The 13,351-nt window shown below is 41.1% G+C and overlaps 1 protein-coding gene across 2 annotated transcripts in view; it reads right to left on the bottom strand.

The window, feature by feature from the left end:
* The window catches only part of mapk14b (mitogen-activated protein kinase 14b), a 126,210-nt gene that overhangs the window by 37,294 nt on the left and 75,565 nt on the right, over positions 1–13,351 (bottom strand). For both annotated transcript variants that reach the window (XM_069941753.1, XM_069941751.1), the window contains exon 3: positions 643–701. In XM_069941753.1, coding sequence (XP_069797854.1) covers positions 643–701 — 59 coding nt within the window. The remainder of the gene's footprint in view (positions 1–642; positions 702–13,351) is intronic.

Genomic DNA, 13,351 nt, shown 5'->3' with positions numbered 1-13,351 from the left:
TTATTGAATGGCTGATCAGTCTTGACAGGCCAAATGGCCCACTCCTGCTTCTATTTCTTACGTTCTGTGTACCTGTGCAATTACATCCTTCCTATGTCGTTCTTAGTTGGAACTTGTAGAACTGCAGAGATACAACTGTTTTTTTTTAAACTATGTTTTGATTGTGACTGGTTTTACTGGTCAAATAACAAAACATTTGGGAACAACTGCTCTCTTGCACTCAACCTGTACTTTCTGCTGCACAATGGCCTGCGAGGGAGGACAGGCTATTCAATTTAGTGGCACTATAATTTGGAGAGATGTTGGTGGCTTTGACTTGTGGCATATATTATTTTTGAACAAATGCCTGGAATGGTTCCAAGCAATGAGTGTTAAACTGGTGCCAGAATTTGAACTTGTCTGGACTGTTGAAGGAAGAGAATGCCTTGTATTTCATCCATGGGAGAAGCTAATGAGAGCAGAATTGTGAAAAGCTAACATTTTCTTAAATATTACTGCATAAATCGTTCTAAATACATTCTCAGGTTCGACATCAGGAGCATGAATAGTTCCGTTCCCATGATTGTTCGTAGATTTAACAGCAGGTTCTTTCTGATTATGGATCATTTTATAATGTTCATTATATATTTCCAGGACACTTACAAATCATGAAATTCATCCAATGTAACAGCTGGTGTGAAGACATCAATGAGACCAATAACCTGGAAATGAATTATACACAAATCAGATGTTCAAATTCAGAACAATAATTTTCGATCAACTCCTGTAAATAGCAGAATTAATTCTGTATGAAGAAGTAGATAATTTATTTTTTCTTAAACCTAATCTCGTTTCTTTCAACTTCCATGAAATTATAGAGGTTTATATTTAAATTTAGTCATACATGAGCCCTTGCTGCTCAAATACTGTCTACTCCAGTGGTTCTCAACCTTTTTCTTTCCACTCGCATACCACTTTAAGTATTCCCTATGTCATGGGCACTTAAGGTGGGATGTGGGTGGAAATAAAAAGTTTGAAACCACTGTTTTAATCGTACCTAATTTACTCGTTATGTGCATGGTTTCACAACTCCAAAAGAAATGGGCCAATGACAATTTTTCTCAAGCAAAATATTTCAGTAACAATCGAGTCAAGAGCAGAGATTCTCAATCTTCCCTTACCACCTTACTAATCACAGAGCACCAATGGCAAAGGGTATACTTAAAATGGTATGTGAGTGGAAAAAAAAAGGTTGAGAACCACTGGTATACCCAATTAACCCACAACCCCTGGTACATTTTGAATGGTGGGAGGAAACTGGAGCCCCTGCAGGAAACCCACGCAGATATGGGGAGAATGTACAAACTCCTTAGATAGCACAGATTCTAACCCCTGGTCCCAATCTCTGATACTGTAACAGCATTGCGCTAACCAATATGCTAACCAGGTCACCCCAATAGTTACAATTTCCATAAGGAATCAAACCAGGGCCACCTGGGTAAAAACCAGGGATCCTAACGTCTAGATCATATGGGAAATCAGAGTGGGAGAAAATAATTTTGTCCATTTCAAGGTTATTTGGAGGAAAACCTTTGAAGTTTCTGACCTCATAGAATTGGCCTATGAACTACAGAAAATGATACGTCAGGCCCGCCAACTTGCTCAGCCATGTATATCATTTGTTGTTTGAAGCAATTCCCCTGCCTTTCTCCACTGCATTTATTCCTCAACTCCAGTAAGACTACTTTGACTTTACCAGATTGTCTTGAAATGTTCTAAGCTCCTGCACATGTAATAATAGTCAAGATTTTCACTGTGACAAATCTAAAGCTAACTGACTTGCTTATTCCTGCTTTTTAAAAAAATCTCCCTTTGTTATTTTCCAATCTTACAGAACTTTCCCCTAAAGGGAAGGAATTTGGGGAAATTAAAACAATCATATTAATGATTTCACTTGCCACTACTTTTAAGGGTTTAGGGTGAAGTCCATCAGAACCTGGAGCCTGCTCTGTGCTACTCTCCTGGTGAATACAGTTTCCTGCTGAGAGCTCCAACACCATCCAAAGGCAAAGTTCAAATTTATTATAAGAGTACATACATGACATCAAAAACAACCTTGAATCCTGCAGGCCAGACAGCATTTCTACTCATTGGAAACTGTACTCAAGAAAAAAAAAGATACATAGACAAAAAAGAGAAATGTAAACAAAGAAATGTCTTTTGGAAGGTCAAACCTGAAAGCTGAGTACAGGGTTAATGGCCAAATACTTAATAGTGTGGAGGTACAGAGGTACCTTGGGGTCCAAATCCATACATCTCTCAAAGTTGCCATTCAGGTTGATAGGATAGTTGAGGCCTATGGAATGCAGGGCTTTATTAATAGGGGGATTGAATTTGAGAGGTCATGTTCCAACCCCACAAATCTCTTGGAAGACCACACTTAGAGAATTGTGTTCAGTTCTGGTCACCTCATTATAGGAAGGATGTGGAAGCTATGGAGAGGGTGCAAAGGAGATTTACCTGGGTTAGAAAATAAATCTTATGAGGCAAGGTTAGCAGAGCTAGGACTTTGGAGTGAAGGAGGAGAGATTACTTAATAGAGGTCTACCAAGATTCTGAGAGGCATAGGTAAGGCAGACAGCCAGTGCCTTTTGCCCAGGGCAGGTGTAGAAAACACCACAGGACATCTGTACAAAGTGAAGGGAAAAATGTTTAGGGAGACATCAGGGATATTTTTAAAAAGAAAAGTTGCGGGTGCCTGGAATTCCTCTACCACCGAGGCTGAAACACAGGGGGACATTTCAGAGACTCAGGCACATGAATGAAAGGAAAATAAAGGGTTATGAGGCAGTGAAGGTTTTTTTTGGTAGGAATATATATGTAGGTAGGTGAGCACAACATTAAGGTCCAAAGGCCCTGTACTGTGCTGTTGTGGTCCATATACTTAAATAAGAAATGTAAACAGCTGTGCAAATACAGAAAAAAATATTCAGTAATAAATAATGTGCAAAGTTAGAGCCTTTAATCGAGACTCTGATTGAGTCTTCTTTAAAAATCTGATGGTGGAGCAACTTTTCCTGAACCTGGTGGCACAGGTCTTGTGGCACCTATACCTCTTCCTGATGGTCACAGTGCACTTCAGTCATCTGACTTGCTCTGTGCACCTTCTGCCCGTCCCCTTAGTTATACCGCATTCCAATGGAAATGCCTTTTAGTACACCCATAGCCAAGTCCAGAAAAAGCACATTGCATATCATTCCTCACGATCTTTAACATTTAAGGGGTTCTATAAAGCAACAAACATTTGTAGAACTGCAACAAAAGCCAGTAGATAGTAGTTTTGGATAATACTTTATATGGAGCTGGTGGAAGATTATTCAGCCAGACAAGGCTGAGCAGAAGTGTTAAGCAAAGCATGGAGGTCCAAAACTGCAGCACTGGTATCAAATGAACATTACACACGGTTGGATGGCATAGTCTATCATTATATGTAGGTATTATTTGCACATGGTGTCCTCTCCCGAATGGCTTCTGCCCCAAACAATCAAAATGGCATCCAGTGCAGCCAATGAGGGTCTGAATCTTACAATCAACTTTTTTTTTTTAAAAATGGCTCCAAATTTTCAGGACATTGAGAAATGATGTTCCATTCCTATGAAATCAGCTTTCCAAGTAGGAGGGATCGACATTTTCAGCCAGTGGTAGACAACTGTGGACTGACGATCTCTCCCCACTCAGCCCGCCTTCACCTACTGCACGGAGCAACGCAGAAGTCACCTGACCTTCCGATCTGCTGGCAGACATGGATTTATTGAGGAGAGCAGCCAGAGGTACAGGAGGATCAGAGCCAGCACCTCGAGGCTGAGAATCAGCTTCTTTCCACGGGCAGTGAGGATGCTGAACGACCGAAGGAACTGCTCGCTCTAAACCACTGGAGACTTTCATATTCACGGAACAACATTTATGTATTTATTTGTATGTATGAATAAATGTGTCCACTATGTATTGCTTGTATGTGTGCTATGTCTGGTTGTATGTTTGCCTGTTCTGCACCGAGGATCGGGTTTCATCGGGTTGTACTTGTGCAATCAGATGACTATAAACGTGACTCGCTTTCGGCCCTTAGCTCTTGCCCATTTGAAGAGGGTTTGCTGAAAGTGAATTTTTAAAAAAGTAGATGACAGACTAAAAGTGTCACTTCTAAAATTACTCAAAGTAGCAGCATTGTTCATCTAGATGCCATGTTGGCAATGTCAATTCACACCTAATTATTGAGTCTAGCCCATATCTTGGAAAAGATATGCAGGGAGATAGAGGTAAAATATAAGAGATCCAGCCGAGAGATGTTGTCAGGGGAGGACAGATGTGATCAATGCTTGAGAAGGGACATCCAGCTGAACATTGGTAAACAGCACGACTTGTGAGGGAGCGTTTGTGATTCCTTGGAAGAATTTAGGTCCTGGAAGGATGGCACCAGCATCATGTGTGTGAGGGACAGATGGATGAAGATTCGGAATACAAAGGGAACACTGAGGTGGGGGTCAGTTCCTGGAAACAGGGAAATAGTAGAGATGCTGGGTGCCACTGAGAGAGGAGAATCAGCAAGCTCAAGAGTGAAAAAGACCCACTGATGATCTTAAAGACATTTACTTCCTCGCAGCTATCAGGTTCCTGAAGGAACCCCACAACATTGTTATCAGGTTGCCCTTGCTCCGTATTAACAAATGTTTTTCTCATTTGTAGCGCTGTACTCCAAGTTATACTTTTCTACTTTAGTATGAGTGTTCGAGCTAACCTGCTAAAGCTCCTGCAGATTAACTCTTCTCCCACTATTTTGTATAGTGACAAATAAACTTTAACCAAAGTTCACAATATTTCATTAGTATTGTGGATGTCGATTTACTATTACTGACCAGTTCAGATTCATAGAGCCATAAAGCATGGAAACAGGCTCTTCAGCCCAGAATCCCAGACCAACCATCAACTACATCCTGACAAACTTGAAGCAATTTAGTATGGTCAATTAATCTACCAAATTGCCCGTCTCAGTGCAATGGGGACCACCCAGAAGGCGATCATGGACAAGACAAACAAATTCCATGCAGAGTCCAAGATCAAGTTTGAACTTGGTTATGGAGCTCTAGAAACTATACTACCAGTTATGGGTAATATCCACCATCTGACTCCTCAACAACAAACTCAAAAAACACATTTAAGGACTCTTACTTTCGTATTTTATGGATTTTATTTTCTCTCTGTATTGCAGCTTGCTTACATTACTTGTTTGTATGTACTTAATGGAAAAGATTGAGTACAGTTTTTTTTTGCACTACCAATAAGTGGTAATTCTGCCTCACCCACAGGAAAAAGAATCTCAGGGCTGTGTCTGATGTCCTGTATGTACTCTGACAATACATCTGAACTTTGAACTTTAAATTTTAAAATGTAGTAAATTAGAAGTAGTTTGAATTCATCTGCGAGGAATATTAAGCAGCATAAAGTTAAGTCAAACTATTTAAATAACTGATTGATAGCCCCGCAGAGTAATATTTAAAGATGCATTGGTTGTGAATGACGTGCATGGCAGAAGTAACACTTCCTATGGCAGGTAAAATATTATCAACAGTCATGAAATTTGTTTCATGACATGTTCATGAAAATAAATTCTGATAAATTAATGCCTGTGGCCACATGAGGGCACAGTTTCACCACAATCATTGCAGGAGGCTTAGTAAATTACCTTGCGAGGATAAAGATGGCAATCAACCTCACAAAGTAATCTACGCTAAAATGGAATTAAATCGATGTAGTATTGAGCATTTCCAAGATTTTAGCCCTCTTGTGGTGCTCATACTTACACTAAATAACATCTACGAAAAAAAAATGTGGCTTATGTTACAGAGTTCTGTGTCATGTATTGGCCTATGTGTTGTGTGGTTTTATGTTTAAAAAGTGACAGTTTGCCTCAGAGAGCCAAGGCAAAGGTGGACTGCTGAGAGTGTGGGAGACGGACTGAACATGTGCAGAAAATGATCTAAAAATTTCTGGACTTGGACGATAAACTACCATTGGTGGTGGTGTGGAGTGGAAGAAGGCCCAGAGCATGAGTCATGGTCTGGAGGACAGTTTAGAATGTTGGGATTTCAAAAAGGATGAACATTCCGAAGGCATCCAGAAGGATCCGGACCAAGCCAGTGGTTCCTCTCTCTGTAAGCAACACGTGACAACTTTGAATTTTGTGTGCTCTCTCGCGCTCTCTCTTTCTCTCTCAAAGATCTTTTGGCTTCAGTTTACCAAACAAACTGAATTTTGTTTATGATCTTTGCTTCGGATAAGATCCAAGTTTTGTGAGTCTTGTGTCAAAGTTTTTCTGTGGGCTGGTTGGAAATATAACTTAGACTTTAATTACTTATGTTATATTTAGACTGGGGAATTTATTCGTTTTACAGGATTAGGAATTTGCATAGTAACCAGTGGGCATTGTGATAAAAGGGGGGGGGGGGGAGATTTTGAATTAAAGTTTGAAGGTGAAGTTTTTTGTTAATAATGTGTGATATGCCTTCTTTGTGGTTGCTGGTTTGATCTTGTAACACTTAGTTCACCTCACTTTTCACGTCTAGTGAAAGTGAGGCATATGCCAGGAAATATCAGCGATACCACAGTCATTACCATTTCCAAGAGGATTCTCCCTATGATCATCAGCAGGGTCCTCCTCCAAACCCTCTTCCCAGAGGTCAAAGAGCAGCTCCCCAGACTGCTGGGTGAATCTATAAAGGCTTCATGAAAATAAACCTCAATGCCCACCAGCTCCCAGAGAAATGCAGAGAGCACAGCTGACTGCTATATGTGGCTGTTTTGGGAGGGACTGTGGCTGTCAGTGGCCGATTCATGAGAGCGCACATGTTGTGATCTTACACCTAGAGCCCCAATTGATCCACTCTCAGTGAAGGTTGAAGGATTGCCCAAGTTAATCAAGGTTGAAGGATTGCCCAAGCACTTTTATTTTGATGCAATGTTGCACCTTGCCTCCAACAAGCCTCTGACTGTTGAGAAGCTATCTACAGGCCAAAAGAACACTGTTCAATCCTCCACAGAATCAAGGTCGGCCCAACTTCAGTCAACGAGCTGCCAAAAGTACCCAGTGCCCATGTATGCACGTGTTTGGAGGTGAATCTCTGAACAGATCATTCAGGGTGTCCGCAAAGCCTTTGACTCTCTGAGGAAAGAGTATTTGGAGATCAGGGTCACTAGCCTAGTACAGGGGTTTTTGGAATGGTTCTGAGATGCAGAGCACCAGGAACCTCAACAAATTGGAGAGTTACCACAAAATTCATCAGATCCCCTGGATGGATATTATCTAAAGTCAGGGTTGCCTTTCAGCATGGAGGCCATAATTATACTCAATGGGCTCTGATAGGCAGTTCATATTGTTCACCTCCCTAACAGCAGACTCCAAAGACAGACACTTTTCTGAGCTCTCTCGTGACTGGGGCAAAGATTTGGGAATGTTCTCCCTTGCAGAAAATGTAATACCTCATGAAAAACCCTAGTTACCAATCACTTTAAATGAAGTTCAAGTTCATTATCATCTGACTTTACATCTACAACCAGATGAAACAGCGTTTCTCCAGTCCACAGATCCCACTGAGAATTCTGAATCCATCCAACCCCTTTTACACAGCAATCCCACTTAATTGGCGTGTGAAAAACCCGTATTTCAAACCAGCTCGGGTCATTCACACTGAACCAAGAAAAGCCAGGTCAGTGTGCCTTTTAGACAGGAGCCCATGCAAAACGCATCGGTTCTGATACTACCTACCTTAGTGGGTAATGCTCGGGATAAAAATGACCCCCCCCCCCCCCAACTCACGTTCATTGCGTTTACACAGGTAAATGAACTGATTAAAAAGCAGTTAATTCCCATTTTTTAAAGGCTTTGTAAAAGGGGTAAACAACAGAAGACCTGTGCAAAGTCTCTCCCAAGACACCCATGCTTCACATCACCACCTCCTCTCACCCACATCAGGCATCTCCTGCTCCATGTGCCAGCATTTGTTCACTCTGCATTGGCTTCCTCAGCCACCGCGGGATGCGCAGAACCGGAGATCAAGTCATCTTCAATCCCGCGGGACTGCCCGAGGTAAAATTCTAAAGCTGTTGGTTATGTGAAATAAAAATAGAAAATGCAGAGGATCCTGAGCTCATCAGAGAGTATCCATGGAGATAGAATGCTTCAGCTCAGTGACCACTCACCAGAATGGAGAAGGCTGCAGAGAAACAAGTTTAAGATGCTGAGAAAGTGAGCAGCAAACAAAAGAGAAAGTCTGCAGCAGGGCAGAAGGCAGGAAGATTTACTTGTCAGATGGAAGTGCACAATTTCCATTTCAATCCAGGGTGTGATATACATCGATTAGAAGGAAAGAAAATTACAAGGTGTGGCGATGTTTGTGAGAATTCTCAGATCAGCCTGCCCTTTTTTTTGTCTTGGGAAACTGAATGGAATCTGATGAGTCAGGAACAACTAAAACAGGACAAAATTTCTTTGTCTTTACCAGAGATGTCTTAACCAGAACATTTCCTTAAGCATTTCTTCCGCACTGCAGTTAAACTGCAAAATCTTGCGGCGTGTGCTAGAAAACAGAACGTTTTGCAATGTGCTGTTGATCCTGTGAGAGACCATTTCAAACGAATAATTTTACAAGCTTCGTGATGCCTCTTTTAACCCATGCATTCCAATCCATCAAAAATGATGAACAATTTTCACACAGTACTCAACCATTCTCTTCCATCCCCACAAATATTCTGTAAGCAACTGAGGGAAATAAAGTGAAGTGTTTCTTACCCTGGGGTTTTGTCAGGACTGCAAGTTCATCGTGAGCTTGTGGCATCAATCATACCATTACTTACTACATTAAGTTTACACCAATCTGCGCGGTAACAATTGATAGAAAAGGATTTAACTATTGGACTCCTGTACAAAGTAAACAGGAGACCAAAGAAAATAAAGTAAAGCAAACGACAAAGTATGGGAAACAAACTAAAAATTACTATTATTGTTGGAAGTCACTTTTGTGTTTCCATTATTGCCATGACAGTGAACAACATATGCATGGATGAAAGGGCATTGCAGAAAGATCAGGTTGCTTTTGTGCAACAAAAAAAAAAAAATCAGGGATTTTTACTGATGTGATTTTGTGGGCCAAAAAGATAAAATGCACTGGAAGGATATTGAAAGCTGACAACCTTCCCTCATAGTAGATTTATCACACTTTGTAATTACTGGTAAACAAAATAGGGCCCAACTGTATCAGCCGTCTGATGCCATCAAACAACGCTGCTAACTTTTCAATAAAAAGTCTGAGGGAACAGAATACACCGACTTACTGTGGAACTCCAATTACTTCATGGAAAGTTGTTTCAATCTTTTGAGGGGAACCGAAAAAAAAAAGCCCCATCATCTAATTTATTAAGTAGAACAGGCTACTCTCATTCTGCCAGTGGAAGTGAGTGAGGCTGCAGAGGTCCAGCAATGCTCTAAGCCAGGAGTTCCCAACCTTTTTGATCCTCTGTACCCCTTGGGCATTTTTATAGGTTCCCGTGTACCCCTAAAAATTAAGGATTAACAAAAAAACATGACATTGTGCAATCTGACTGCAGATTACAACACCATGTTTTGTACAGTAGTGGTTATTCTCTCAGACCCAATGTACCCCCTGAAAAGTGCAAATGTACCACTGGGGGTACATGTACCCCAGGTTGGGAACCCTGCTCTAAGTTATCACTCCCACCCTTTCACTGCTCTCGTTTCCTTCAATGTGTAACCTGTGAACAAATGTTTCCTTTGTAAAACGGATTCCCTGTAGCCCCACTTGGGCCCAGTGGGTAAATTTTTCAAAACTTTTTTTCTAATTGCGACGTCATGTCTCACCCGAAAAAACTTTGAGATTTGGAATTTTGGTTAATCGGAAATGTACTGTACATCCCAACGAAACAGCATTCTCTGGTCCATGGTTCAGAACAGTGCAAACACACTTACAGATATAACACACAGTGATAAATGATATGTACTGTAAACACTGTACATACTGGTATATTAAATAAATATTATTAATAAGTGATGTTGAACAAAAAAGTCTCTACTGTTTTTGTGAATTAAAGGGTGGGAGTGATAGCCTGGAGCATTGTTAGTTCTCTGCAGTCTCGCTCACTTCCACTGAATTTCTCATCGGAAGACCACAGTCAGTACAAATTGCAAACAACATCTCCTCCTCACTGATTATCAACACAGGTGCACCCCAAGGATTCGTGCATAGCCCACTGCTGTACTCATTATACACCCATGGCAATTCCAATGCCATCTACAAATTTGCCAATGACACCACAGTTGTCGGCAGAATCACAAACGGCCAGCATACATTGAATGGTGTAACAACAGCAACCTTGCGCTCAACACCAACTAAGGAGATGATTGTGGACTTCAGAAGGAAGTCAGGGGAACAAGACCCAGTCCTCATTAAGGTCTCAGTAGTGGAGAGGGTCAAGAACATCAAATTCCTGGGTGTGTACATCTCCGAGGATTGGTCCTGGAGCCTCAACATTGATGCAATTACAAACAACCCTCACCAGTGGTTATAGTTTGGGAAGTATATGAGGCAGTTCTGTATGACACCGAAGACTCTCAAAAACTTCTACAGGTGTACTGTGCAGAGCATTCTTGCTGGTTACATCACTGTCTAGTACGGAGGCACCGATTCTCAGGACAAGAATAAACTCAAGATGATTGTTAACTCAGCCTGCGACATCACAGGCACCAGACCTCACTCCGTTGAGGACATAGATGTGAGGTAGTGTCTTCGAAAAGCAACCTCTATCCTCAAAGACCCCCACCATTCAGGCCACACCCTTTTCACTCTGCTACCATCGGGGAAAAGGTACAGGAGCCTAAAGACGAGCACTCAGGGGCACAAGGACAGCTTCTTCCCCTCCACCATCAGATTCCTGAATAATCAATGAACCAAAGACACGGCCTTACTTTTCATCCACTCTTATTGTTATTATTATTTTATTTTTTATAGTAATGTCATATGATGGTTATAATATGTACGTTTGCACTATGTTGCTACCACAAACACCGAATCTCAACTTGACCACTACAATAAATCCTGATTCTGATTCCACTTGGTGCCGTGAAACCTTGGGCTCCTGGGCAGAATTGGCGACAGGGAGGGCGACAGCGGATGCAATTATTCTCCTGATGCTACCAGGCAGCTTGAGAGAAAATTCCAGAATATCCAAAAAATCTGCTTAAGCAAGATAGGTCCAGTCCCAAGCATTTCATATAATTGGAAACATACAGTAACGGTACAATCAGATGACAAATAAACATGAATGGATTTAAAACACATTTAACTTCAAATAGTCGAGACTCCGATGGTCTATTTCTATGATGGATTTGCCCCTTTGGCATTTTTCAGGAGGTGCTAATGACGGTTGTGTTTCTGGAGCTGTTACGTCTAGCCAGGCAAACCTTTGGATTACTGACTGACCAAACCCGCAAGCTTCATGAAGAGAAGAAACAAATTGATCTTAAAGGGTCACATCTGGAATTGGTCTTGGTTCCTTTGCAAAGGCATACAAATCTTAACAAGGACCCCAATGTGTTCTACCTGCCACAACTATTTACAAAGTGACCCTGGTCCTCATTGTGATACTTTGTGTCTGCTAATAATCTACATGGTAAGGCAGGGGTGTCAAACTCAAATTCACAGAGGGCCAAAATTAAAATCTTGGACTAAGTCATGGGCCAAACTAAATATTTATTGAAAATTTTCAACATCTGCATGTTTTCTCTTCTTTCAACGTATGTAATGTTAAACTTTTTTCTTATTAAAATAAATGTTTAATCATAGTTTTGGTTAAACTCTTTCCAGAAGAAGCATTAACAAATGAGAAATAAAATATTCAATAATAATATTTCTCTATAGCCTTTAAGCTCCTTTTAAATGTATTTTTTTCACAAGCCAACAAGTCAAAAAAATAACAACTTGCTTCAATGAAAATCCAATCTTTCAACTATAAACTGTCCAAAGTTAACCAAAGAAAATATTAATCCAAGCTACACTGTGATTTACTCTGATGCACCTGGGTCTAAACCAGATACTGGGTATCTCTTCTTAGATGCAAGTTCATCAAACTCTGGGGTCAGAGTTTTCCTCCCACCTGTCTTGAAAGGTCTTGTTTTCTGTCTTTGGTTTGGCCATTTTTCGTAAGGGGTTTATTACATGCAAGTTAGGCAACAGGTCGCAGATGCGAATGAAAGTAAAGAGAGGAGGTGGGGCAATTAGCGGGTTGACGGCCCGGCGCCAACGCATTTGCAAAGCATTCTGGGATTTGTAGTATTAGCTATGCATGCGCTATACTGGCGCGGCGGCCATCGGGCCACCTTTAATACTTGCGGGCCAAATATAATTATATCACGGGCCAAATTTGGCCCGCGGGCCTGAGTTTGACGTGTGTGGTAAGGTATTCTTATTCACTAACACAAGTATGGAGCATGATAGGAGAAGACCTCACAAGGACACTCAACAACACTTCTGGCTCCTGTCCCTCCCCTTTCCACTGCCTGATTGCTCCCATTCTTAAACTGTAACTTTCCGTATCTGACTCTTCACATCTCTACCTGCCTTCTCAGTTGATCTCTAATTCCAATCTCTTATTTATACCTTTCCTTCAACCAGGCCCTACATTTCAGACCCCCCCTGCTCAGCTTCACCTGCCTGATAATCAAAGCAAAGAAAACCGTCACCCAATCTTGTTTATTTTCTGTTCATGCCAATCTTGCTCCTTTGCAATGTAGCCCAAATACAGTAAACCCCTGGTATCCAGAATTCAAGCAACTGGCAGCCTCAAGTAACTGCAAAATAAAAAAGCCAGGAAATTAAATTTTAATTTAAAAAAAATAAGAATAAAATAATAAGTTAAAAAATACAAAAGTTTAAAAATTGTAAAAGTAAATGTTCTCTCAAGTAAAGATAGAAGCAACTATTTAGCCAGTAGAGTGCCTTGGTCTGGCTTTGCTCGTAGCAGCTGTTTGAATGAAGTTGTGTGAAAGAGCAATGGCGTCGCCCAGGATGAAGAGCTGGTTGATGCTGCTCGTTGTTGGGGTGACTCTCTTAAAATGCCTCCTTATCCCTGCTTAGTAAGAGTCTCCCTGGTCAGAGGCTTTATCTGCAAACGTGGGGAAGGGAAGGTTAATTATCTGTAATGTAATGTTATTGTTCATCTTTCGGGCAGCTCCATGGAGGGGGAGGAACCTGCAGATGCAGCAACAGTTAAATGTTTTCAAAGGATGTGGTTGAAAATAAAATGCTTG

This window comes from Narcine bancroftii, chromosome 5, assembly GCF_036971445.1.
Source record: "Narcine bancroftii isolate sNarBan1 chromosome 5, sNarBan1.hap1, whole genome shotgun sequence".
Lineage (NCBI taxonomy): Eukaryota > Metazoa > Chordata > Chondrichthyes > Torpediniformes > Narcinidae > Narcine > Narcine bancroftii.
Note: the sequence above shows the minus strand (reverse complement) of the source record. Positions and strands in the feature narration are given on the sequence as shown.